This window comes from Anas acuta, chromosome 14 (genome assembly GCF_963932015.1).
Source record: "Anas acuta chromosome 14, bAnaAcu1.1, whole genome shotgun sequence".
Lineage (NCBI taxonomy): Eukaryota > Metazoa > Chordata > Aves > Anseriformes > Anatidae > Anas > Anas acuta.
This window is the reverse complement of record NC_088992.1, coordinates 12,312,478-12,338,516: the sequence shown is the minus strand read 5'-3', so window position 1 is coordinate 12,338,516 and position 26,039 is coordinate 12,312,478. Positions and strand designations below refer to the sequence as shown.

The window sequence follows — 26,039 nt, the reverse complement described above, 5'->3', positions numbered from 1 at the left end:
GGGAAAATACCAGGCAAAGACTCAAAACACACAGAGCAAGGAAGGCATGTGGAAGCATGAATAAAACACTGCCTCTCATCCTCAGAAAGAGATCACAGCTGAATTTATGGGAATTCTGAGAGGCTCCTGGCTGAGGAGCACAGTGTACGAGGCTTCTTCTCCGTGTCGTCTTCTGGCATATTCTGTCCAGCACCCTGGGAAATCAGATCTCCAGGAGAGTATTCACAAACTAGGATTGAGGAACACTTGGATGCATGCTAACACAGATGGAAAAACTCAAAAACCATGATTAGCAGATTACCACCCAACCACCAAATAACAAACAAACTATAAAACCATTTTTACTACACAGGTTTCAAGTATGAACTGAATGAGAAAGAATGGTGCCTACGACCAGCACCACTGTTCATATCACCAGTCCTTCAGCAATCTCAGGTGGAAATACTGCATGCCAGTAAGAAGAAGCATTTGTAGAACCCATGTCATGAAAGCTCCAAGCACAATCTCCTTTGATTTTATTCTCAACATTGGCAAAACCTTCACATCATGTCACTTCAAGCCTGGAAAAGGGTCTTGCCCAGGAACACTCTGAGACCACTTTGCCTCAGCATTCACTTTAGGCACCCTTGATCCCCCATTCTTGAATGTGTGTTTTCAACACAAGGAAACACCTCTTCTCCTAATCTTATGGCATGCAATGCAGACTATTGATTTCCTTTTCCCTGAAGCAGTGGGACTTCCCCCAATGGTCACGGTTCACTTCAGAATAAGACCAGGTCCCATTCAGTGCCACTGCCACATTCACCTCCGCCAGGTGACACACTTTGCCTTCCCAACACAATGCTCACTCCAACTTTCACAGACCCTTCCCAGCAATGACAGATCTGAAACCTGCAAAACCCTGCCAATGGTCCCATATACACAGGGACCATCTTGCAGATTCACTGAAAGAACATCAAAACAGGCCAGTGTGCCTCTTTCAAACAGAGATGTAATGACAGCTAACATCAATGGGTATTGACTTCTTTCTGAGGGATGACAACCCTGTTGATGAAGGAGTGAGACACAAACATCATGGCATCGGTATTAGAAGCTGCAATAGCTTTGCAGCATCCTGCATGGATAGAGGACTTCACAGCATCACTTATCCGAAAACATGAGGCCAAGACTGTTCTGCTTTTCCAGCTACACAAGGTGTTTCCTGAATGGCCCTGAAGAAAACAACATAACAACAGTAGGCCCAGCAGTCAGCTACTTAAAGGGCTTTCAATAGTGCCTGCTGGAGAGTCACCACCTGACCAACTCTTCCTGGACTGCAGTCCTTCTTCAGAAACAGTAACATTCAGAAATGTTACACACCAGTAACCAACAGGATTGGCAGACACCATGTTGTGATGAAAATCCTTATAAAATTACTTCCATAAGCACATCGTTTCAATGACCAACGTGCCGTGAAATATCATCAGAAAACAGAACAGAAGAAGTGGTAAAGAAAAAAAATAAAAAAACAAGGGGCAACCTACCGTGCCCGAAGAGTACGGGGAGAGCGAAGGTCCCTTCTCGGCAGAAGCGTTTTCTGCCGCGGGGCCGGGCGGCGGCGGGCAGTTGGGGCTGAAAACCATCAGGTCGCTCTTGCCCGCGCCGTCCGCCACGCACAGGCTCCGGCTCTGGCGCTGCGAGTACGACCAGCTGCCCACCTCGCTGGCGCACACCAGCGTCGCCGGCCCGGGCCCCGCCAGCACGGCCGCCCGCGGCGCCCAGCGCGACGCCCCGTACAGCACCACCGCCAGCAGGAACAGGCTCGACACCGCGCAGATGGCCACCACCAGCCACACGTTCGTCGCCGCCGCCGCACCGCCCTCCTCCGGCCGCAGACCCGCCCCCGACGCCCCCGCCGCCGCCGCCGCCGCCGACAGCGCCGCCTCGGCGCCCTCCACCAGCGACACGCTCAGCGTGGCCGTGGCCGAGCGCGACGGCTCCCCGTGGTCCCGCACCACGATCAGCAGCCTCTGCCGCGGGCCGTCCGCCTCCTCCAGCGCCCGCGCCGTGCTCACCTCGCCGCTGTACAGCCCCACGCGGAACGGGCCCTTGCCCCGCGGTTCCCACAGCTCGTAGCGCAGCCACGCGTTGTAGCCCGAGTCCGCGTCCACCGCGCGGATCTTCGCCACCACCTGCCCCGCCGGCGCCCCCCACGCCGCCCACGCCCACAGCGACCCCGGCGCCGACGCCGACGCCGACGCGTCGCCCGCAGCCCAGGGCCCCGGCCCGCCGCCGGCAGGCGGCAGCAGCGCCGGCGCGTTGTCGTTCTCGTCCACCACGAACAGCTGCACCGTGGCGTTGCCGCACAGCGGCGGCTCGCCCGCGTCCACCGCACGCACCTCGAACTGCAGCACCTGCAGCTCCTCGTAGTCCAGGGGACGCAGCGCCCACAGACGCCCGCTCTCCGCGTCCACCGACACGTAGCTCGACGCCGGACGCCACCCCGACCCCGACCCCGACCCCGCGCCCGACCCCACGCCCGCGCCGCCCTCCGCCACCGAGTAGCTCACGCGCCCGTTGCCCGCCTCGTCCGGGTCCCGCGCCCACAGCCGCGCCAGCTCCGCGCCCGCCGCGTTGTTCTCCCGCGCCAGCACCGTGTACACGGCCTGCGCGAACGCCGGCGCGTTGTCGTTCACGTCCGACACCGGCACCCGCAGCCCGCGGCTGGCGCGCAGCGGCGGCGCCCCGCCGTCCTCCGCCCGCACCTCCACCTCGTACTCCGACACCCGCTCCCGGTCCAGCGCCTCCCGCAGCACCAGCGAGTACGAGCCCGCGAACGTCGCCACCAGCCCGAACGGCGCCGGCGGCCACACCGCGCAGCGCACCCGCCCGTTCGCCCCCGAGTCCCGGTCCGACACGCTCAGCAGCGCCACCACCGTCCCCACCGACGCGTCCTCGGGCACCGGCACCGACAGCGACGTCACCCACACCTCGGGCGCGTTGTCGTTCACGTCCAACACCTCCAGCTCCACTCTGCAGTGTCCTGATAATGAGGGCGTCCCCTTGTCTTTCGCTTCAATGCTAAAGTCAAATACACTGACTTCTTCAAAGTCCAGGGGACCGACGAGTCGGATTTCACCCGTCTGCGGATTAACCGAAATCAAATCCTTTCCACTCAGGGGAGTGAACTTCGTTGCAGTGTAAGTCACTTCACTGTTACTTCCCTCGTCTGGGTCTGTGGCGCCGACCCGTGCCAGTAGTGTCCCCTCCGCTGCGTTCTCCAGTGCCTGCACTTTATAAACCGACTGGTTGAACTGGGGCGCGTTGTCGTTCGCATCCAGCACTGACACCAACAGCTCCACCGTGCCCGTCAAAGCCGGCCTGCCCCCATCAGTCGCCGTCAGCACCAGACGGTGCTCGGCCAACGACTCGCGGTCCAGAGATTTCTTTAATACAAGGTAAGGAACGATATTCCGTTCATTTTCTTGTTCTAATTCCAGAGCGAAGTGCTCGCTGGGGCTGAGGGTATAGGAGAGCTGCGCGTTGGCTCCGATGTCCGCATCCGACGCGCCCTCCAGCGGGAAACGGGATCCCGGCAGCGACAATTCCGCGATATTAAATGCTTCCACTTCCACGGGGAAGAGCGGGGCATTGTCGTTGATGTCGGTGACCTCCACCTCCACGTGGAAGACGCGCAGCGGCCGCTCCAGCAGCACCTCCAGGCGCAGGGCGCAGGGCGCGCTCTTCCCGCACAGCTCCTCCCGGTCCAGCCGCGAGCTCACCACCAGCGCCCCGCTCGCCCCGCTCACCTCCACGCTCGCCCGCCGGCCCTGCGCCACCAGCCGCAGCCGCCGCGCCTCCGCCTCGCCCGCCTCCAGGCCCAGGTCCTGCGCCAGCCGCCCCACCACCGTGCCGCCCTTGGCTTCCTCCGGCACCGAGTAGCGCACCTGCCCGCCGCCCAGCGCCCAGGCCGCCTGCAGCACCAGCACCCGCACCACGGCCCGCACGCACACCACCATGGCCGCCGCCGCCGCCCGCGCCCCGCACGGCTCCCAACGCCGCCGCCGCCGCTCTCCTGCCCGCCCCGCGCCGCTCCCCCCGCGCGCACAGCCGCCCTTCCCGCCGCCCCGGGGCGGAGCCGCCCTCCCGCCGCTCCCGCGCCGTTCCTGAGCCTGCAGCGACACCGTGTGCTCCGACGCCTCACTCGCGCCCGCCGCCGACAGCACGACAGCGACACCGACACCGCCGCGCGGGACAGGACACCCCCGCCACTCGCGGGACACACCACGGACACGGCGCCGACACCCACCCCAGCACAGCCCGAGACAGCTCCCCGCACACTGACTGGCTTCCAGCCCTTGCTTGCTTGCTTTCCCGTCTCTCTCCTCCTTTACTTCTCCTCCATTGCTTCTCCTCTTGCTTGCTTTCCTGCTTGCTTCTTGTTTGAATGCTTTCTTCTGCATGCATACTACTTTCCTTCTTTCTCCCTCTTCCTTCTTCCACTTCTTTACTTCTCGCACTTTTTTCCTTCTTTCACTTTGTTCCTTCATTCTCGCTATTACTTCTTTCCCTTTGTTCCTTCTTTCACTTCTTTCCTTCTTTCTGAACCTTATTTTCTTCTTCATATATCTTAATTCTTTCTCTCTGTTCCTTCGTTATTTGTATTTTTTTTCATTTGATTTCTGCTTCTTTTTTTTTTTTAATCCTATGTTACTTCATTTTTTCTTTTACTTCCTTTCAGTCTTTCAGTTCCTTCTTTTATTCTTACAACTTCTCCCCGGTTTTCTTCTTTCCTTCACTCCTATCCATCTGTTTTTCTTCCTCTCCTCTTTAATATTCATGTTTCTCTTCCCTGCATTAGCCTTCTTAACCTTTCCCTTTGGAGGCACCTTTCCCTCCTTGCCCTATTTTCTTCTTCCTTCACTTTTTTTTTTTCTTTTTCCTGCTGTATCAAAACGCTGTCCAAATGCCTGCATCACTCTCACCATCAAGCACAGACATGACCTCAGTCAAGCTCTCTTCATCTTCCTCACAGCCTCCCATTCAGCTCCGTATAGTGTCCCTCAGCACTCACGAGGATGACATCCCCTCGGGAATTACTCCTCCAGAGAACTCGCTCTACTCCTCTCAATAGGCTACCACAGAGCAGGATGCCCACTGCAAGCAGGTTCCAAGGACTCAGTTCAGGTAAGTCTTTCATTTAATAGCTCAGATTCACCATAACCCAGCATGCAAATTCTCCAAGAAGGGGTAAAGCATGAGGCAAATGCAGATCTGCCATGCAACCACACACTCCAAGGAAGACTCTTTGGTGCAGCTCACTTGCCAACCACAAGCCAAACGGTGAGCTCTTGCTTAGCTTTTCAGGTACACATCCACTGCCAGAACATTCCAGCAGCAAGAACCTCAGGACACAGAGCAATTACTCCCACCAGAAACATCTCCTCCATAACAAGAGCCAGCCATCACAAAACCCAGCAACTCCACGAAGGTAACACCACTGCTTTTTCACTGAAACAAAACACCTCAACCAGCAACACATGCCCCCAGAGAAAAGCAGAAGTATTCCTCCTCTACATGTCTTTCCTGCCACCTGCTCACACTGAGCTGGAAAGCAATAGGAAAGGAATGAGATCAAGCAACAGGACTCTGCTGCTCCACACCTAAAGACATTACCCAGGCTACTTTCCGTCCATCCAACATAAACATATTGCAGTTAAATAGCAGGAACTCATGCATTGCCCTCTTGAACACATCTTCTCGGAGTACAAGCCACTTACCTGTAAGATCAGTGCTTACTTGTTTAGAAAAAGAAGCATTTCCATGAGAAGAGAATGGCCTATAAAGCACAATTTCTTTAAAAGTTTTCACAGATTTCTGAGGAGGCTGAATGGAAAAATTTCCTTCAGCTATGTGACACCTTGGAAGACATTGGACACCATGCACTGCTTCCAATACACACGCTCATATTTTGGAATGAGCCGTATTACAAGAGATGCACCATCTCGACCAAGGCCAACTATGCAAGTGCACAGACTCAGGGGGCAAGACGAGTGCACAAAGATTACACCCACCCCATCATGTCTCCTTAGAAATTGCCTCTATTCCTGAAGTCAGATAGACACCAGGGGAAAGAACTCTTGCCACTGGGAGAAACTGTTCTCCCCATTGGTACCCATGTATTCACCAGAAGGCTCCAAGACTACAGGCATTCCCCAGGCAATGTTCAGTCCATCCAAACAAATGAGAACACAACTGAAAAGCAGAAAATACATACATTTGTCTCTCAAAAACATATTCTTTGCAGGTGAATGGGTGACCTGCAGCATCAGTGATTACTTGCTCAGGAAAACGAACAGATTATAGGATGGGGAACTGGTTTAAAAGAGAAATTCTCATTTAAAGTTGTAAGTGTATTTCTAGGGAAGCTGGGCTGAACAGAAATAAACAAGGAAGCTTTCATGCAGGAGAGAAGAAAACCAAAGGATCTCATTCTAACTCATCAAAACAAAACCTTCGACAACATCATAAACACGGAGGGCACTTCTTCCCCTCCTCCCCACTTCTTGGCCAGTGCCACACTCCAGCTTCCACCCAGCATCACCATTTCACACGCACAAGGCTCATTTCCCACTCAACACCATCCTGCCCTTTGCCAAATGCCCGTCCACACTCCATGCTGTTTCCAAACTCACTGCCACAACACCTAGACGATGCTCCACCCCAACAACACAATCCAGCTCCAAATCCAACTCTGAGCATCACCCTCTGCACGGCCTCGCCTTCTCCCACCACTGCCAGGATCTTCCCCCCTTCACAAATGGCACTCTCAACAATTAACACTGGCTCAGCAATCTCACATGGAAATGGTGAAAGCAGGCCTGATGGACATTTACACAGCTTCTGCTGGAGTTCCTCATGCTCAGGAACACAGGAGTCAAAGGCCATCTGACAGACCACTGAAAGAGCTGGCCTATAGTACAGAACAGTGAGATGAAGGAAAACCAAGTGGACAGACAAAAATAAAACTCTAAGTAGAGCCTGGGAAGGCCCTGGAACATCAGGCCAGGGATTGACACAAATTGCCTTCCTTGGAGACAGACAGACCTTCACAGGATGAGGCCCTCACCAGCCTCATCTAACTGCAGTCTTCTTCCTGCTCTCAGCAAGGAAACCACAGACGGCCATGTGCCACCTTCAACACAAGGTACCTTAAGATCCTATCACATGGGAAGCAAGAGGCAGACCTGAAAGCCAATGACATTCTCTCAATGACAACCTCCGCTCTCAACAGTGCAGAAGCCAGCACCCACACTCACAGACAACTGTCCAAGTGTCTTCTCTGGCACTTGAGACTCAGCAGACTATATCTAATCCATTATTACCAACAGATTTCCAATATGACAGAAATAAAATAGCAGAGTGGGGATTCGGATATTTTCATTACAGGAGAGAAGAAAACCAAAGGATCCCATCCCACTTCATTGGACCACAAGGTCTGGACAACATGGAAAATACAAACAGCATTTCTTCCTGTCCCTCCCAACAATACGAGCAGAGGAAATATCTTGGGGAACTTCCGACAATCTGGGAAGGATTGTCAGTCGTGGGAAATGGTCCTGCCTGAGCAACAATACTCCACATTCAGGCAGACATGATTAAAGGCACCAATGACAGATGTCTTCACAAGCAGGAATGCCACAAGAACAACGGGGAGTGAGGACATGCAGAACTTGACTGCACAGGGCCCTCAGGAAGCTCATCGTTCTTCACACATGGCCTTGACATCACCATTTGCTTCCTTTGAGGCCCCCCAGGTCCCATCCTACATAAACCACACTGCCATGCTCTCAGCTTCCTCAAGCTTCATCCATATGCAAGAAGGGGATCCCCGGAGAAAACATCAGGCAAAGCCTCCAAGCACAGACCAAGGCTGTTGTGTGGCAGCATGAATAACACGCTGCCTCTCATCCTCAGAAAGAGCTCACAGATGAATTTCTGGGAATTCTGAGAGGCTCCTAGCTGAGGAGCACAGTGTGCCAGGCCTCTTCTCCATGTCGTCTAATGGCATATTCTGTCCTGCACCCTGGGAAATCAGATCTTCAGGAGAGTATTTCCAAACCAGGAGCTGAGGAGCTCTTAGATGCATGACAGCACAGATAGAAAGCTTCAAAAAACATTAGGGTATTACCACTCCACTCACCAAATAACAAACAAACAAACATTAAAATCATTTTAAGTCAAAAGGTTTCAAGTATGAACTGAATGAGAAAGAATAATGCCTACAGGACCACCACCACTTTTCATATCATCCACTACTTCAGCAATCTCAGGTGGAAATGCTGCACACCAGTAAGAAACAGGATTTCGGGAGCCCATGTTGTGAAAGCACTAAGCACGATCGGCAATGTTTTTATTCTATCAGAAAAAAAAATATATATATATATATCAAAAACTGAACAGCTAGCCTCCATAAGAAGTTCCAAACCAGGAACTGATGGGATCAACATATTTGCAACAGTTAAAAAAAAAAACATTGTAAGGGGACTACACACAACAATTCCATAAAAAGGAACAGCAATGCAGGGGAAGTAGAATGAGTAGAACACCAAAGGTGTTCTCTGACCTCCCATTCCATTACAAAACTTGTGTGAAAAGTAGGAAGACTCCAACACCACTGTCTCATGAGCATCAGACAACCCACCACCTGCACACAGCTGCAATGAGCATGAGCTGGGCAAAGGGAAACAATCCTATCACATTTACCAGCACTCCCAGGACACAGGACAGGCCGGTCACCACAGAACGCATATAACTGGCACAGTCACATCCTCTGAAGCTGTCCTCTAACAAAACACTTTGCCGGATGCAAAAAAACAGTTCTCTGTTGCTCTGTTTATTGCCCTGTCCTCCTGCTCTGCTCTTCTACCTCTCTATTGCAAACTACACAAATAGCATGCTCAAAATGGGATAAATATTATATTATTTTTGCTGCATCTTCCCTTTTAACAATGACTTGCTGGTAGTAAACAGAGTGGAAAAGTTTATCTATCTTCAAGGAGCATGGGAAAAGACAGGGGAAACCGGCATGCCTTGCTGAGAGCAGAGACAAAGTCATCGCGAGCAAATGCAGACCTACACAGAAGTCATGCAACAGCAGGAAAGGGAAGGAGTCAAACTCACTTCCTCTGATATATTTTGACCTGCACAAGACAAGGCCCTCTACAACATCATCTAACTCAACTTCAGCCCTCCACCCAATGACGACAAAACGCTTTTTCAAGGGAAATCACCCACTCCACTTCCTGGTCCACTTCTCTGCAATGAGTCACTTTTTTCCACCTTGCTCAACACAACCCAGAGGAGACAGAGGGATTCACAACTGATGCAGTGAAAATTCTCACAAGGCATATACCTCAAATGATATTCTGGACATTTCAATACCACATACAATTCTCAACATATGCAAGACCTTCAAATCGTGTCTCTTGGAGCCTGGAAAATGGTCCTGACCAGGAACACTCTGAGACCATTTTGCCTCAGGATTCACTTTAGGCACCGTTGATCCCCCATTCTTGAATGTGTTTTCAACACAAGCGCCTCTTCTTCTTCTCTTATGGCATGCAATGCAGACTACTGATTTCCTTTTCCCTGAGACAGTGGGACATCCCCACAAAGGTCACAGTTCACTTCAGAATAAGATCAGGTCCCATTCAGTGCCACTGCCACATTCACCTCCGCCAGGTGACACACTTTCCCTTCCCAACACAATGCTCACTCCAACTTTCACAGACCCTTCCCACCAATGACAGATCTGAAACCTGCAAAAGCCTGCCAATGGTCCCATATGCACAGGGACCATCTTGCAGATTCACTTAAAGAACATCAAAACAGGCCAGTATGCCTCTTTCAAAAAGAGATGTAATGACAGCTAATGTCAATGCGTATTGACTTCATTCTGAGAGATGACAACCCTGTTGGTGAAGGAGTGAGACACAAACATTATGGCATCGGTATTAGAAGCTGCAATAGCTTTGCAGCATCCTGCATGGATAGAGGACTTCACAGCATCACTTATCCGAAAACATGAGGCCAAGACTGTTCTGCTTTTCCAGCTACACAAGGTGTTTCCTGAATGGCCCTGAAGAAAACAACATAACAACAGTAGGCCCAGCAGTCAGCTACTTAAAGGGCTTTCAATAGTGCCTGCTGGAGAGTCACCACCTGACCAACTCTTCCTGGACAGCAGTCCTTCTTCAGAAACAGTAACATTCAGAAATGTTACACACCAGTAACCAACAGGATTGGCAGACACCATGTTGTGATGAAAATCCTTATAAAATTACTTCCATAAGCACATCGTTTCAATGACCAACGTGCCGTGAAATATCATAGGAAAACAAAACAGAAGAACTGGTAAAGAAAAAAAATAAAAAAACAAGGGGCAACCTACCGTGCCCGAAGAGTACGGGGAGAGCGAAGGTCCCTTCTCGGCAGAAGCGTTTTCTGCCGCGGGGCCGGGCGGCGGCGGGCAGTTGGGGCTGAAAACCATCAGGTCGCTCTTGCCCGCGCCGTCCGCCACGCACAGGCTCCGGCTCTGGCGCTGCGAGTACGACCAGCTGCCCACCTCGCTGGCGCACACCAGCGTCGCCGGCCCGGGCCCCGCCAGCACGGCCGCCCGCGGCGCCCAGCGCGACGCCCCGTACAGCACCACCGCCAGCAGGAACAGGCTCGACACCGCGCAGATGGCCACCACCAGCCACACGTTCGTCGCCGCCGCCGCCGCCGCCGCGCCGCCCTCCGCGCCCGCCGCCGGCCGCACACCCGCCCCCGACGACGACGCCCCCGCCGCCGCCGCCGACAGCGCCGCCTCGGCGCCCTCCACCAGCGACACGCTCAGCGTGGCCGTGGCCGAGCGCGACGGCTCCCCGTGGTCCCGCACCACGATCAGCAGCCTCTGCCGCGGGCCGTCCGCCTCCTCCAGCGCCCGCGCCGTGCTCACCTCGCCGCTGTACAGCCCCACGCGGAACGGGCCCTTGCCCCGCGGCTCCCACAGCTCGTAGCGCAGCCACGCGTTGTAGCCCGAGTCCGCGTCCACCGCGCGGATCTTCGCCACCACCTGCCCCGCCGGCGCCCCCCACGCCGCCCACGCCCACAGCGACCCCGGCGCCGACGCCGACGCCGACGCCTCGCCCGCAGCCCAGGGCCCCGGCCCGCCGCCGGCAGGCGGGAGCAGCGCCGGCGCGTTGTCGTTCTCGTCCACCACGAACAGCTGCACCGTGGCGTTGCCGCACAGCGGCGGCTCGCCCGCGTCCACCGCACGCACCTCGAACTGCAGCACCTGCAGCTCCTCGTAGTCCAGGGGCCGCAGCGCCCACAGACGCCCGCTCTCCGCGTCCACCGACACGTAGCTCGACGCCGGACGCCACCCCGACCCCGACCCCGCGCCCGACCCCGCGCCCGCGCCCGCGCCGCCCTCCGCCACCGAGTAGCTCACGCGCCCGTTGCCCGCCTCGTCCGGGTCCCGCGCCCACAGCCGCGCCAGCTCCGCGCCCGCCGCGTTGTTCTCCCGCGCCAGCACCGTGTACACGGCCTGCGCGAACGCCGGCGCGTTGTCGTTCACGTCCGACACCGGCACCCGCAGCCCGCGGCTGGCGCGCAGCGGCGGCGCCCCGCCGTCCTCCGCCCGCACCTCCACCTCGTACTCCGACACCCGCTCCCGGTCCAGCGCCTCCCGCAGCACCAGCGAGTACGAGCCCGCGAACGTCGCCACCAGCCCGAACGGCGCCGGCGGCCACACCGCGCAGCGCACCCGCCCGTTCGCCCCCGAGTCCCGGTCCGACACGCTCAGCAGCGCCACCACCGTCCCCACCGACGCGTCCTCGGGCACCGGCACCGACAGCGACGTCACCCACACCTCGGGCGCGTTGTCGTTCACGTCCAGCACCTCTAGCATCACGCTGCAGTGCCCTGATAAAGGCGGAACTCCCATGTCTCTCGCCGCGATTTGCAACTCATATAACCGCACTTCTTCAAAGTCCAAAGGTCCTCGCAGACGGATCTCCCCCGTTTGTGCATCAATGCTAAAGACATCTCTCTTGGTAGCAGGAACTAAACTGACGATGCTGAAAGAAAATTCGTGATTAATTCCCTCGTCCGGGTCGGTGGCTCGCACTTGAGCCACCAACGTTCCCTCTGTCGCGTTCTCCAGCAGCCGCACTTTATACACTGACTGGTTGAACTGGGGCTCGTTGTCGTTCGCATCCAGCACCGACACCACCAGCTCCACCGTGCCCGTCAGTGCCGGCCGGCCCCCATCAGTCGCCGTCAGCACCAGACGGTGCTCGGGCATCGATTCGCGGTCCAGACCTTTCGTCAGCACCAGGAACAGCGACTTCATATTTTCATCTGAAGATTTCACGTCCAGAGCGAAGTGCTCGCTGGGGCTGAGGGTATAGGAGAGCTGCGCGTTGGCTCCGATATCCGCATCCGACGCGCCCTCCAGCGGGAAGCGGGAACCGGGAGGCGAGTTTTCCGGTAAACTGAGGTTTACCATGGCGGCGGGGAAAAGCGGCGCATTGTCGTTGATGTCGGTGACCTCCACCTCCACGTGGAAGACGCGCAGCGGCCGCTCCAGCAGCACCTCCAGGCGCAGGGCGCAGGGCGCGCTCTTCCCGCACAGCTCCTCCCGGTCCAGCCGCGAGCTCACCACCAGCGCCCCGCTCGCCCCGCTCACCTCCACGCTCGCCCGCCGGCCCTGCGCCACCAGCCGCAGCCGCCGCGCCTCCGCCTCGCCCGCCTCCAGGCCCAGGTCCTGCGCCAGCCGCCCCACCACCGTGCCGCCCTTGGCTTCCTCCGGCACCGAGTAGCGCACCTGCCCGCCGCCCAGCGCCCAGGCCGCCTGCAGCACCAGCACCCGCACCACGGCCCGCACGCACACCACCATGGCCGCCGCCGCCGCCCGCGCCCCGCACGGCTCCCAACGCCGCCGCCGCCGCTCTCCTGCCCGCCCCGCGCCGCTCCCCCCGCGCGCACAGCCGCCCTTCCCGCCGCCCCGGGGCGGAGCCGCCCTCCCGCCGCTCCCGCGCCGTTCCTGAGCCTGCAGCGACACCGTGTGCTCCGACGCCTCACTCGCGCCCGCCGCCGACAGCACGACAGCGACACCGACACCGCCGCGCGGGACAGGACACCCCCGCCACTCGCGGGACACACCACGGACACGGCGCCGACACCCACCCCAGCACAGCCCGAGACAGCTCCCCGCACACTGACTGGCTTCCAGCCCTTGCTTGCTTCCTTTCCCCTCTCTCTCCTCCTTTGCTTCTCCTCCATTGCTTCTCCTCTTGCTTGCTTTCCTGCTTGCTTCTTGTTTGCATGCTTTCTTCTGCATGCATACTACTTTCCTTTTTTTCTCCCTTTTCCTTTTTTCCATTTCTTTCCTTCTTTCACTTTTTTCCTTCTTTCACTTTGTTCCTTCATTCTCGCTATTACTTCTTTCCCTTTGTTCCTTCTTTCACTTCTGTCCTTCTTTCTGAACCCTATTTTCTTCTTCATATATCTTCATTCTTTCTCTCTGTTCGTTCGTTATTCGTATTTTTTTTATTCGATTTCTGCTTCCTTTTTTTTTTTTACTCCTATGTTACTTCGTTTTTTCTTTTACTTCCTTTCAGTCTTTCAGTTCCTTCTTTTATTCTTACAACTTCTCCCTGGTTTTCTTCTTTCCTTCACTCCTTCTATCCATCTGTTTTTCTTCCTCTCCTCGTTAATATTCGTGTTTCCCTTCCCTGCATTAATCTTCTTAACCTTTCCCTTTGGAGACACCTTTGACTCCTTGTCCTATTTTCTTCTTCCTTCACTTTTTTTTTTCTTTTTCCTGCTGTATCAAAACGCTGTCCAAATGCCCGCACCACCCTCACCATCAAGCACAGACATGACCTCAGTCAAGCTCTCTTCATCTTCCTCACAGCCTCCCATTCAGCTCCGTATAGTGTCCCTCAGCACTCACGAGGATGACATCCCCTCGGGAATTACTCCTCCAGAGAACTCGCTCTACTCCTCTCAATAGGCTACCGCAGAGCAGGATGCCCACTGCAAGCAGGTTCCAAGGACTCAGTTCAGGTAAGTCTTTCATTTAATAGCTCAGATTCACCATAACCCAGCATGCAAATCCTCCAAGAAGGGGAAAAGCATGAGGCAAATGCAGATCTGCCACACAACCACACACTCCAAGGAAGACTCTTTGGTGCAGCTCACTTGCCAACCACAAGCCAAACGGTGAGCTCTTGCTTAGCTTTTCAGGTACACATCCACTGCCAGAACATTCCAGCAGCAAGAACCTCAGGACACAGAGCAATTACTCCCACCAGAAACATCTCCTCCATAACAAGAGCCAACCGTCACAAAACCCAGCAACTCCACGAAGGTAACACCACTGCTTTTTCACTGAAACAAAACACCTCAACCAGCAACACATGCCCCCAGAGAAAAGCAGAAGTATTCCTCTTCTACATGTCTTTCCTGCCACCTGCTCGCAATGAGCTGGAAAGCAATAGGAAAGGAATGAGATCAAGCAACAGGACTCTGCTGCTCCACACCTAAAGACATTACCCAGGCTACTTTCTGTCCATCCAACATAAACATATTGCAGTTAAATAGCAGGAACTCATGCATTGCCCTCTTGAACACATCTTCTTGGAGTACAAGCCACTTACCTGTAAGATCAGTGCTTACTTGTTTAGAAAAAGAAGCATTTCAATGAGAAGAGAACAGCCTATAAAGTACAATTTCTTTAAAAGTTATCACAGATTTCTGAGGAGGCTGAATGGAAAAATTTCCTTCAGCTATGTGACACCTTGGAAGTCATTGGACACCATGCACTGCTTCCAATACACACGCTCATTTTTGGAATGAGCTGTATTACAAGAGATGCACCATCTCGACCAAGGCCAACTATGCAAGTGCACAGACTCAGGGGGCAAGACGAGTGCACAAAGATTACACCCACCCCATCATGTCTCCTTAGAAATTGCCTCTATTCCTGAAGTCAGATAGACACCAGGGGAAAGAACTCTTGCCACTGGGAGAAACTGTTCTCCCCATTGGTACCCATGTATTCACCAGAAGGCTCCAAGACTACAGGCATTCCCCAGGCAATGTTCAGTCCATCCAAACAAATGAGAACACAACTGAAAAGCAGAAAATACATACTTTTGTCTCTCAAAAACATATTCTTTGCAGGTGAATGGGTGACCTGCAGCATCAGTGATTACTTGCTCAGGAAAACGAACAGATTATAGGATGGGGAACTGGTTTAAAAGAGAAATTCTCATTTAAAGTTGTAAGTGTATTTCTAGGGAAGCTGGGCTGAACAGAAATAAACAAGGAAGCTTTCATGCAGGAGAGAAGAAAACCAAAGGATCTCATTCTAACTCATCAAAACAAAACCTTCGACAACATCATAAACACGGAGGGCACTTCTTCCCCTCCTCCCCACTTCTTGGCCAGTGCCACACTCCAGCTTCCACCCAGCATCACCATTTCACACGCACAAGGCTCATTTCCCACTTAACACCATCCTGCCCATTGCCAAATGCCCGCCCACATTCCATGCCGCTTCCAAAATCACTGCCACAACACCTAGACAATGCTCCACCCCAACAATACAATCAAGCTCCAAATCCAACTCTGAGCATCACCCTCGCCTTCTCCCACCACTGCCAGGATCTTCCCCTCTGTGCAAATGACACTCACAACGATTAACACTGGCTCAGCAATCTCACATGGAAATGGTGAAAGCAGGCCTGATGGACATTTACACAGCTTCTGCTGGAGCAGCCACTCCTCATGCTCAGGAACACAGGAGTCAAAGGCCATCTGACAGACTGCTGAAAAAGCTGACCTATGGTACAGAACAATGAGATGAAGGAAAACCAAGTGGGCAAACAGAAGCAAAACTCTACGTAGAGCCTGGGAAGGCCCTAGAACACCGGGCCAAGGAATGACACGAATTGTCTTCCTTGGAGGCAGACAGACCTTCACAGGATGAGGCCCTCACCAGCCTCATCTAACTGCAGTGTTCTTCCTGCTCTCAGCAAGGAAACCACAGACATCCATGTGCCATCTTCAACATGACGTGCCTTAAGATCCTATCACATGGGAAGCAAGAGGCAGACCTGAAAGCCAATGACATGCTCTCAACGACAACCTCCACTCTCAACAGTGCAGAAGCCAGCACCCAACACTCACAGCCAACTGTCCAAGTGTCTTCTCCAGCAGCAGCCACAACTCAGCAGACTACATCTCATCCACTATTACCAACAGATTTCCAATATGAGAGAAGAAAAATAGCAGAGTGGGGAGTGGGACATTTTCGTTACAGGAGAGAAGAAAACCAAAGGATCCCATCCCATTTCATTGGACCACAACGTCTGGACAACACTGAGAATACAAACAGCACTTCTTCCTGTCCCTCCCAACAATAAGAGCAGAAAGAATATCTTGGGGAACTTCCGACAACTCGGGAAGAATTGTCAGTAGTGGGAAAAGCTCCTGCCTGAGCAACAATACTCCACATTCGGGCAGACATGGTTAAAGGCACCTATGGCAGATATCTTCACAAGCAGGAATGCCACAAGAACAACGGGGAGTGAGGACATGCAGAACTTGACTGCACAGGGCCCTCGGGAAGCTCATCATTCTTCACGCATGCCCTTGACATCCCCATTTACTTCCTTTTAGGCCCCCCAGGTCCCATCCTACATAAACCACATTGCCATGCTCTCAGCTTACTTGAGCTTCATCCATATGCAAGAAGGGGATCCCCGGAGAAAACATCAGCCAAAGCCTCCAAGCACAGGCCAAGGCAGTTGTGTGGCAGCATGAATAACACGCTGCCTCTCATCCTCAGAAAGAGATCACAGATGAATTTCTGGGAATTCGGAGAGGCTCCTAGCTGAGGAGCACAGTGTGCCAGGCCTCTTCTCTGCGTCATCTCCTGGCATATTCTGTCCTGCACCCTGGGAAATCAGATCTCCAGGAGAGTATTTCCAAACCAGGAGCTGAGGAGCTCTTAGATGCATGACAGCACAGATGGAAAGCTTCAAAAAACATCATTAGGGAATTACCACCCCACCCATCAAATAACAAACAAATGAACATTAAAATCATTTTAATCATTTTACAAAGGTTTCAAGTATGAACTGAATGAGAAAGAATAATGCCTACAGGACCACCTCCACTTTTCATATCATCCACTCCTTCAGCAATCTCAGGTGGAAATGCTGCACATCAGTAAGAAACAGGATTTTGACAGCCCATTTTGTGAAATCACTAAGCACAATCGGCACTGATTTTCTTCTATCAGAAAAAAAAAAAAATATCAAAAACTGAACAGCTAGCCTCCATAAGAAGTTCCAAACCAGGAACTGATGGGATCAACATATTTGCAACAGTTAAAAAACCTCATAAGGGGATTACACACAACAATTCCATAAAATGATCAGCAATGCAGTGGAAGTACAATGAGTAGAACACCAAAGGTGTTCTCCCATCTCCCATTCCATTACAAGACTTGTGTGAAAAGTAGGAAGACTCCAACACTGCTGTCTCATGAGCATCAGACAACCCACCAACTGCACCCAGCTGCAATGAGCATGAGCTGGGCACAAGGAAAACATCCGATCACATTTACCAGCACTCACAGGACACAGGACAGGCCAGTCACCACAGAATGCATATAACTGGCACAGTCAGATCCTCTGAAGCTGTCCTCAAACAAAACACTTTGCCGGATGCAAAAAAACTGTTCTCTGTTGCTCTGTTTATTGCTCTGTCCTCCTGCTCTGCTCTTCTACCTCTCTATTGCAAACTACACAAATAGCATGCTCAAAATGGGATAAATATTATATTATTTTTGCTGTATCTTCCCCTTTAACAATGACTTTCTGGCAGTAAACATAGTGGAAAAGTTTATCTATCTTCAAGGAGCATAGGAAAAGACAGGAGAAACCGGCATGCCTTGCTGAGAACAGAGGCATAGTGATCACGAGCAACTGCAGGTCTACACAGAAGCTAAGCGACAGCAGGATAGGGAAGGAGTCAAACTCACTTCATCTGATATATTTTCACCAGCACAAGGCAAGGCCCTCTACAACATCATCTAACTCAACTTCAGCCCTCCATCCAATGACGACAAATCCCTTTTTCAAGGGAAATCACCCACTCCACTTCCTGGTCCACTTCTCTGCAATGAGTGATTTTTTTCCATCTTGTTCAACACAACCCAGAGGAGAGAGAGGGATTCACAACTGATGCAGTGAAAATTCTCACAAGGCATATAAACTCAAGAGGCATTGTGGGCATTTCAACACCACATACTATTCTCAACATAGGCAAGACCTTTAAATCGTGTCTCTTGGAACGTGGCAAATGGCCCTGCCCAGGAACACTCTGAGACCACTCTGATACGGATTCACTTTAGGCACCCTTGATCCCCCATTCTCGAATGTGTGTTTTCAACACAAGTAGACACCTCTTCTTCTGATCTTATGGCATGCAATGCAGACTATTGATACCCTTTTCCCTGAGGCAGTGGGACTTCCCCCCAAAGATCACGGTTCACTTCAGAATAAGGCCAGGTCCCATTCAGTGCCACCGCCACATTCACCTCCGCCAGGTGACACACTTTCCCTTCCCAACACAATGCTCACTCCAACTATCACACACCCTTCCCAGCAATGACAGATCTGAAACCTGCAAAACCCTGCCAATGGTCCCATATGCACAGGGACCATCTTGCAGATTTACTTGCAGATTCCCTGGAAGAACATCAAAACAGACCAGTGTGCCTCTTTCAAACAGAGATGTAATGACAGCTAACGTCGTCAATGCGTACTGACTTCATTCTGAGAGATGACAACCCTGTTGGTGAAGGAGTGAGAGGGAAACATCATGGCACCATTGTCAGACAGTACAAGAGCTTTGCAGCATGCTGCATGGATAGAGGACTTCACAGCATCACTTATTCGAAAATATGAGGCCAAGACTGTTCTGCTTTTCCAGCTACACAAGGTGTTTCCTAAAGGGCCCTGAAGAAAACAACGTAACAACAGTAGGCCCAGCAGTCAGCTACTTCAAGGGCTTTCAATAGTGCCTGCTGCACAGTCACCACCAGACCAACTCTTCCTGGACTGCAGTCCTTCTTCAGAAACAGTAACATTCAGAAATGTTACACACCAGTAACCAACAGGATTGGCAGACACCATGTTGTGATGAAAATCCTTATAAAATTACTTCCATAAGCACATCGTTTCAATGACCAACGTGCCGTGAAATATCATCAGAAAACAGAACAGAAGAAGTGGTAAAGAAAAAAAATAAAAAAACAAGGGGCAACCTACCGTGCCCGAAGAGTACGGGGAGAGCGAAGGTCCCTTCTCGGCAGAAGCGTTTTCTGCCGCGGGGCCGGGCGGCGGCGGGCAGTTGGGGCTGAAAACCATCAGGTCGCTCTTGCCCGCGCCGTCCGCCACGCACAGGCTCCGGCTCTGGCGCTGCGAGTACGACCAGCTGCCCACCTCGCTGGCGCACACCAGCGTCGCCGGCCCGGGCCCCGCCAGCACGGCCGCCCGCGGCGCCCAGCGCGACGCCCCGTACAGCACCACCGCCAGCAGGAACAGGCTCGACACCGCGCAGATGGCCACCACCAGCCACACGTTCGTCGCCGCCGCCGCCGCCGCCGCGCCGCCCTCCGCGCCCGCCGCCGGCCGCACACCCGCCCCCGACGACGACGCCCCCGCCGCCGCCGCCGCCGCCGACAGCGCCGCCTCGGCGCCCTCCACCAGCGACACGCTCAGCGTGGCCGTGGCCGAGCGCGACGGCTCCCCGTGGTCCCGCACCACGATCAGCAGCCTCTGCCGCGGGCCGTCCGCCTCCTCCAGCGCCCGCGCCGTGCTCACCTCGCCGCTGTACAGCCCCACGCGGAACGGGCCCTTGCCCCGCGGCTCCCACAGCTCGTAGCGCAGCCACGCGTTGTAGCCCGAGTCCGCGTCCACCGCGCGGATCTTCGCCACCACCTGCCCCGCCGGCGCCCCCCACGCCGCCCACGCCCACAGCGACCCCGGCGCCGACGCCGACGCCGACGCCTCGCCCGCAGCCCAGGGCCCCGGCCCGCCGCCGGCAGGCGGCAGCAGCGCCGGCGCGTTGTCGTTCTCGTCCACCACGAACAGCTGCACCGTGGCGTTGCCGCACAGCGGCGGCTCGCCCGCGTCCACCGCACGCACCTCGAACTGCAGCACCTGCAGCTCCTCGTAGTCCAGGGGCCGCAGCGCCCACAGACGCCCGCTCTCCGCGTCCACCGACACGTAGCTCGACGCCGGACGCCACCCCGACCCCGACCCCGCGCCCGCGCCCGAGCCGCCCTCCGCCACCGAGTAGCTCACGCGCCCGTTGCCCGCCTCGTCCGGGTCCCGCGCCCACAGCCGCGCCAGCTCCGCGCCCGCCGCGTTGTTCTCCCGCGCCAGCACCGTGTACACGGCCTGCGCGAACGCCGGCGCGTTGTCGTTCACGTCCGACACCGGCACCCGCAGCCCGCGGCTGGCGCGCAGCGGCGGCGCCCCGCCGTCCTCCGCCCGCACCTCCACCTCGTACTCCGACACCCGCTCCCGGTCCAGCGCCTCCCGCAGCACCAGCGAGTACGAGCCCGCGAACGTCGCCACCAGCCCGAACGGCGCCGGCGGCCACACCGCGCAGCGCACCCGCCCGTTCGCCCCCGAGTCCCGGTCCGACACGCTCAGCAGCGCCACCACCGTCCCCACCGACGCGTCCTCGGGCACCGGCACCGACAGCGACGTCACCCACACCTCGGGCGCGTTGTCGTTCACGTCCAGCACCTCCAGCTCCACTCTGCAGTGCCCTGATAACGAGGGCGTCCCCTTGTCTTTCGCCTCAATGCTAAAGTCAAATACACTGACTTCCTCAAAGTCCAGGGCACCGACGAGTCGGATCTCGCCCGTCTGCGGATTAACCGAAATCAGATCTCTTCCACTCGGGGGAATAAAGTTGCTTGCGCTGTAGGTCAATTCACTGTTACTTCCTTCGTCCGGGTCCGTGGCGCCGACTCGGGCCACCAGCATACCCTCCGCTGCGTTCTCCCGTACCTGCACTTTATAGACCGACTGGTTGAACTGGGGCGCGTTGTCGTTTGCATCCAGCACCGACACCACCAGCTCCACCGTGCCCGTAAGTGCTGGCCTGCCCCCGTCACTCGCCGTCAGCACCAGACGGTGCTCGGCCAACGACTCGCGGTCCAGAGATTTCTTTAATACAAGATAAGGTATGATATTCCGTTCATTCTCTTTTTCTAATTCCAGAGCGAAGTGCTCGCTGGGGCTGAGGGTATAGGAGAGCTGCGCGTTGGCTCCGATGTCCGCATCCGACGCGCCCTCTAGCGGGAAACGGGATCCCGGCAGCGACGATTCAGCGATGCTGAGGTTTTTGGTGGCGGCGGGGAAGAGCGGGGCATTGTCGTTGATGTCGGTGACCTCCACCTCCACGTGGAAGACGCGCAGCGGCCGCTCCAGCAGCACCTCCAGGCGCAGGGCGCAGGGCGCGCTCTTCCCGCACAGCTCCTCCCGGTCCAGCCGCGAGCTCACCACCAGCGCCCCGCTCGCCCCGCTCACCTCCACGCTCGCCCGCCGGCCCTGCGCCACCAGCCGCAGCCGCCGCGCCTCCGCCTCGCCCGCCTCCAGGCCCAGGTCCTGCGCCAGCCGCCCCACCACCGTGCCGCCCTTGGCTTCCTCCGGCACCGAGTAGCGCACCTGCCCGCCGCCCAGCGCCCAGGCCGCCTGCAGCACCAGCACCCGCACCACGGCCCGCACGCACACCACCATGGCCGCCGCCGCCGCCCGCGCCCCGCACGGCTCCCAACGCCGCCGCCGCCGCTCTCCTGCCCGCCCCGCGCCGCTCCCCCCGCGCGCACAGCCGCCCTTCCCGCCGCCCCGGGGCGGAGCCGCCCTCCCGCCGCTCCCGCGCCGTTCCTGAGCCTGCAGCGACACCGTGTGCTCCGACGCCTCACTCGCGCCCGCCGCCGACAGCACGACAGCGACACCGACACCGCCGCGCGGGACAGGACACCCCCGCCACTCGCGGGACACACCACGGACACGGCGCCGACACCCACCCCAGCACAGCCCGAGACAGCTCCCCGCACACTGACTGGCTTCCAGCCCTTGCTTGCTTCCTTTCCCCTCTCTCTCCTCCTTTGCTTCTCCTCCATTGCTTCTCCTCTTGCTTGCTTTCCTGCTTGCTTCTTGTTTGCATGCTTTCTTCTGCATGCATACTTCCTTCCTTCTTTCTCCTTTTTTCTTCTTCCACTTCTTTCCTTCTCTTTTTTCCTTCTCGCACTTTTTTCCTTCTTTCTGAACCTTATTTTCTTCTTCATATATCTCATTCTTTCTCTCTGTTCCTTTATGATTCCTTTATTTTATTTATTTTTTTTCATTCGATTTCTTCTTCCTTTTTTATTCCTATGTTACTTCGTTTTTTCTTTTACTTCCTTTCAGTCTTCTTTTCCGTCTGGAGCGGTGTGTGTGCTCCACATGCCACTCCCTGCACATCGGCCTCTGCCAGCCCTGCATGCATCATGCCGACGGATGCTCCTCCTTGATTCTTTTCTTGCTTGCTTGCTTCCTTCCTTGCTTTCCCGTATCTCTCCTCCTTTGCTTCTCCTCCATTCTCTCTCTTGCTTGCTTTCCTACTTGCTTCTTCCTTGCCTACGTTCTTCTAGACATCTTCTTTTCTTTTTTCACTTCTTTCCTTCTTTCTGAAACTTCAGTCCTTCTTGACATACCTTCATTCTTACTTTTTTCAATCGTTGTTCATTTGTTTATTTTTTAATTCGATTTCTTTTTCCTTTTTCTTTCTATGCCCCTTCCTCTTTTTTCTTATATTTTCTTTCAGTCTTTCAATTCCTTCTTTCAGTTTTACAACTTATTCCTGGTTTCCTTCTTTCCTTCACTCCTTCTATTCATCTGCTTCTCTTCCTCTCCTCTTTACTTCTCATGTTTCCCTTCCTTATATTAGCCTTCATAACCTTTCCATTTCCCTCCTTGCCCTTTTTTCGTCTTCCTTCACTTTTTTCCCCTCCTTTATCGAAGCGCTGTCTAAATGCCTACAACATCAAGCACACCATCAAGCACAGACATGACCTCAGCCAAGCTCTCTTCTTCAGCTTCCTCATGGCCTTTCATTGAGCTCTGTACAGGGTTCCTCAGCACTCATGAGGACAACATCTTCCCATCTCTCTTCTCCTTTTCTTTTACTACATTCACTGTCTTGCTTGCTTCTTTTACTTGCATATTTTCTTCTCAATGTCTTCTTTCCAACTTTCACTACTATCCATCTTTCACTTCTTTCCTCCTTCAGTCTTTGCTTCCTTGCTTCCTTCCTTTACATATTTTCCTAAATTTCCTTCCTCTCATTTCTTTCTTGCTTCCTTTCCTTCCTTCTATTTCTCTTTCCTCTTTTGTTTCTCTTCCATTCTCAGTCCTGGTTGCTTCTTGCTTGCCTACATTCTTCTCAATGTCTTCCTTCCTTCTGTCCTGCTTTCTCTCATGTTCTTTCTTCACTCATTCTACACCTCTCTTCCAGCTCCTTCATTCTTTCAGTGACATCCTTCCTTTCTACTTGATTCATCCTTTCAGTTCCTTCTTTACTTTTCTCTTACTTCTTTCAGTCATCCTACAGTATCTTCATGCTTCCTTTCTTTCTTTCACTCCTTCAATCCATCTGCTTCTCTTCCTCTCCTCTCCTCTTTACTTTTCCTTTTTTTTTTCTTCCATTCTCAAAATGCTTTCCAAATGCCTGCATCACTCTTCCAATCAAACATAGACATGCTCTGAGGCAAGACCTCTTCTTCCCCTTCCTCACTGCCTTCCATTCTGCTCTGTACAGCATCCCTTAGCACTCAAGATGGCCATGTCCCCCCAAGGAATTTCTCTGATGAGCCACCGCACACCAAAGGACCTGGATGCCCACTGCAAACAGGCACCAAGACCTCCATACAGCTCAGGTAAGTCTTTCACTCATTTTATTATTTTTTTTTAACAACGAAAAATACATACATCTGTCTCTCAAAAACATATTTTGCATATGAACAACATACCAAGGCTCTGCAGAGCCTCACCTTCTCCCACCACTCCCGGGATCTTCCTCACTGCACAAACGGCACTCTTAATGTTTTGCACTGGCTCAGTAATCTCTGATGGAAATGGAGGAAGCTGACCCGATAGACAACATTTACAGCAGTTTCTGCTGGAGCAGCCACTCCTCATGCTCAGGGACATAGGAGACAAAGGCCATCTGACAGACTGCTGCAAAACCAGGCCTATGGTACAGAACAGTGAGATGAAGGAAAACCAAGTGGGCAAACAAAAATAAGACTCTACGTAGAACCTGGGGAGGCCATGGAACACTGGGCCAGGGATTGACACAACTTGCCTTCCATGGAGACAGACAAGCCTTCACAGGATGAGGCCCTGATCAGCCTCACCTAACTGCAGTGTTCGTCCTTCTCTCATCAAGGGAACCACGGACGTCCATGTGTCTCCTTCAGCACAAGCTACCTTAAGGTCCTTGTCATTCACTTCCATTGCAAAAAGGGAGGTCATCCCAGGAAAACACCACCTTCCAACAAGTTGCAAGCAAACACAAGGTAAGATTGCCCTGCTCAAGATCACTGTGAGAACACCCAAAATGGCCCGGTCCTACTCAGCACCACTGACATGTTCACCTCCATGAGATACCAGACTTGCTCACCACAACCCAAGGCTGACTCCAGCTTTTGCAGAACCTTCCCATCAATGAAAGCACCACAAAGAAACATACAAACCGAATCACATAGACACTGTCTCCAGCACACCCTCTGCAGCTGACCCTTCCACTTTTCTGTGCTTCAGCAATCCCATATGCAAACATTACAGGGGGATAAGGAACTGTATTCCTAAAGGTGATGTTGTGACAGCCCAAAAGGCAAAGGGTGCTCATTTCATTTTGTGAAAAGACACCCCAGATGTTGACAAGCAAAGCACTCTTATGGATAACATCAACTCTATGCATGTATGTGTTACATCTTTCAATGAAAAGTTATGGGGCTTTTCAAGAGGTGGTTGCGACTGTCAATGTTGAAAGCACATGAAATCAGGAAACCGTATGTCAAACCATTTCTCTGCTCAGAAACTAAAGGCCATAATCAGGCAAAGACGAGAGCACAATTGTTTCATGTGCTTCTGTGGAATGCATTTCTGAGCAATGTGTCAACATCACAACACCAGCAACTCTACAGTTTCAGGCATCTTTCTGGAACCCCACATACCAAGAAGATTTCACAAGGTCCTCACACACACAAAAAAAAATAACAACCAACCAAAGACATTTTTATTTGAAAGGTTTCAAGGGCACACTGTATGACAAAGAATAGTGCCTGCAGGATCCCATCACCACCCTTCATGTCTTGCGCTCCTTCAGCAATCTCAGGTGTAAATAAAACAGCAGTTGTTGACCTAATGTCATTACAGATTGAAGCAAAATCAGTATTGGTTTTATTCTGTTAGAGAAAACCTCAGATACTGAACAACTAGCCTCAGTAAGATGTTCCAAACCAGGAGCTGAGGACCTCCTAGATGCATGCCAACAGAGACGTGAAAATTAAACAAGAAAAAATACTAATAATAAGGGGATTACACATAAGGGGATTGTAAGTCCATAAAACCAACAGCAGTAGCATATAAGAAGAAGGAGTTGAACAAACACCAAAGGCGCTCACCTATCTCATGTTTCTTTACAAGGCCTGTGTGTGAAGGAGCAAGACTCCAACATCGCTGGATCATGAGCATTGGACAACCCACCAACTGCACCCAGCTGCAATGACCATGAGCTGGGCACAAGGAAACAATCACGCTACATTTACCAGCACTCCAAGGACACAAGACAGGCCAGTCACCAGAGAATGCATACAACAGGCACAGTCAGATCCTCTGAAGCCATCCTCCAACAAAACACCTTGGGTC

At 53.6% G+C, this 26,039-nt stretch overlaps 4 protein-coding genes across 4 annotated transcripts in view; all 4 read right to left on the bottom strand.

Annotated features, from left to right (window-relative positions):
- Positions 1-26,039, bottom strand: part of LOC137864538 (protocadherin alpha-C2-like) — a 146,493-nt gene that overhangs the window by 113,586 nt on the left and 6,868 nt on the right. The window lies entirely within an intron of this gene.
- On the bottom strand, positions 676-4,619 carry LOC137864539 (protocadherin alpha-2-like). Its single transcript, XM_068698707.1, has one exon. The coding sequence runs from the start codon at positions 4,602-4,604 to the stop codon at positions 1,413-1,415; it is 3,192 nt and encodes a 1,063-aa protein (XP_068554808.1). The 5' UTR covers positions 4,605-4,619; the 3' UTR covers positions 676-1,412.
- Positions 4,842-14,457, bottom strand: LOC137864540 (protocadherin alpha-2-like). Its single transcript, XM_068698708.1, has one exon. It carries the CDS (start codon positions 13,409-13,411, stop codon positions 10,322-10,324), a length of 3,090 nt encoding a protein of 1,029 aa, XP_068554809.1. The 5' UTR covers positions 13,412-14,457; the 3' UTR covers positions 4,842-10,321.
- On the bottom strand, positions 18,927-25,373 carry LOC137864542 (protocadherin alpha-2-like). The gene has a single exon (XM_068698709.1). The coding sequence runs from the start codon at positions 22,305-22,307 to the stop codon at positions 19,266-19,268; it is 3,042 nt and encodes a 1,013-aa protein (XP_068554810.1). The 5' UTR covers positions 22,308-25,373; the 3' UTR covers positions 18,927-19,265.

Excerpts from the sequence above, each read along its gene's own strand:
- LOC137864542 (XM_068698709.1), bottom strand. The coding sequence starts at position 22,307 with ATGCAGAAGAAAGCATGCAAACAAGAAGCAAGCAGGAAAGCAAGCAAG.
- LOC137864540 (XM_068698708.1), bottom strand. The coding sequence starts at position 13,411 with ATGGAAAAAAGGAAAAGGGAGAAAAAAAGGAAAGTAGTATGCATGCAG.
- LOC137864539 (XM_068698707.1), bottom strand. The coding sequence starts at position 4,604 with ATGAAGAAGAAAATAAGGTTCAGAAAGAAGGAAAGAAGTGAAAGAAGG.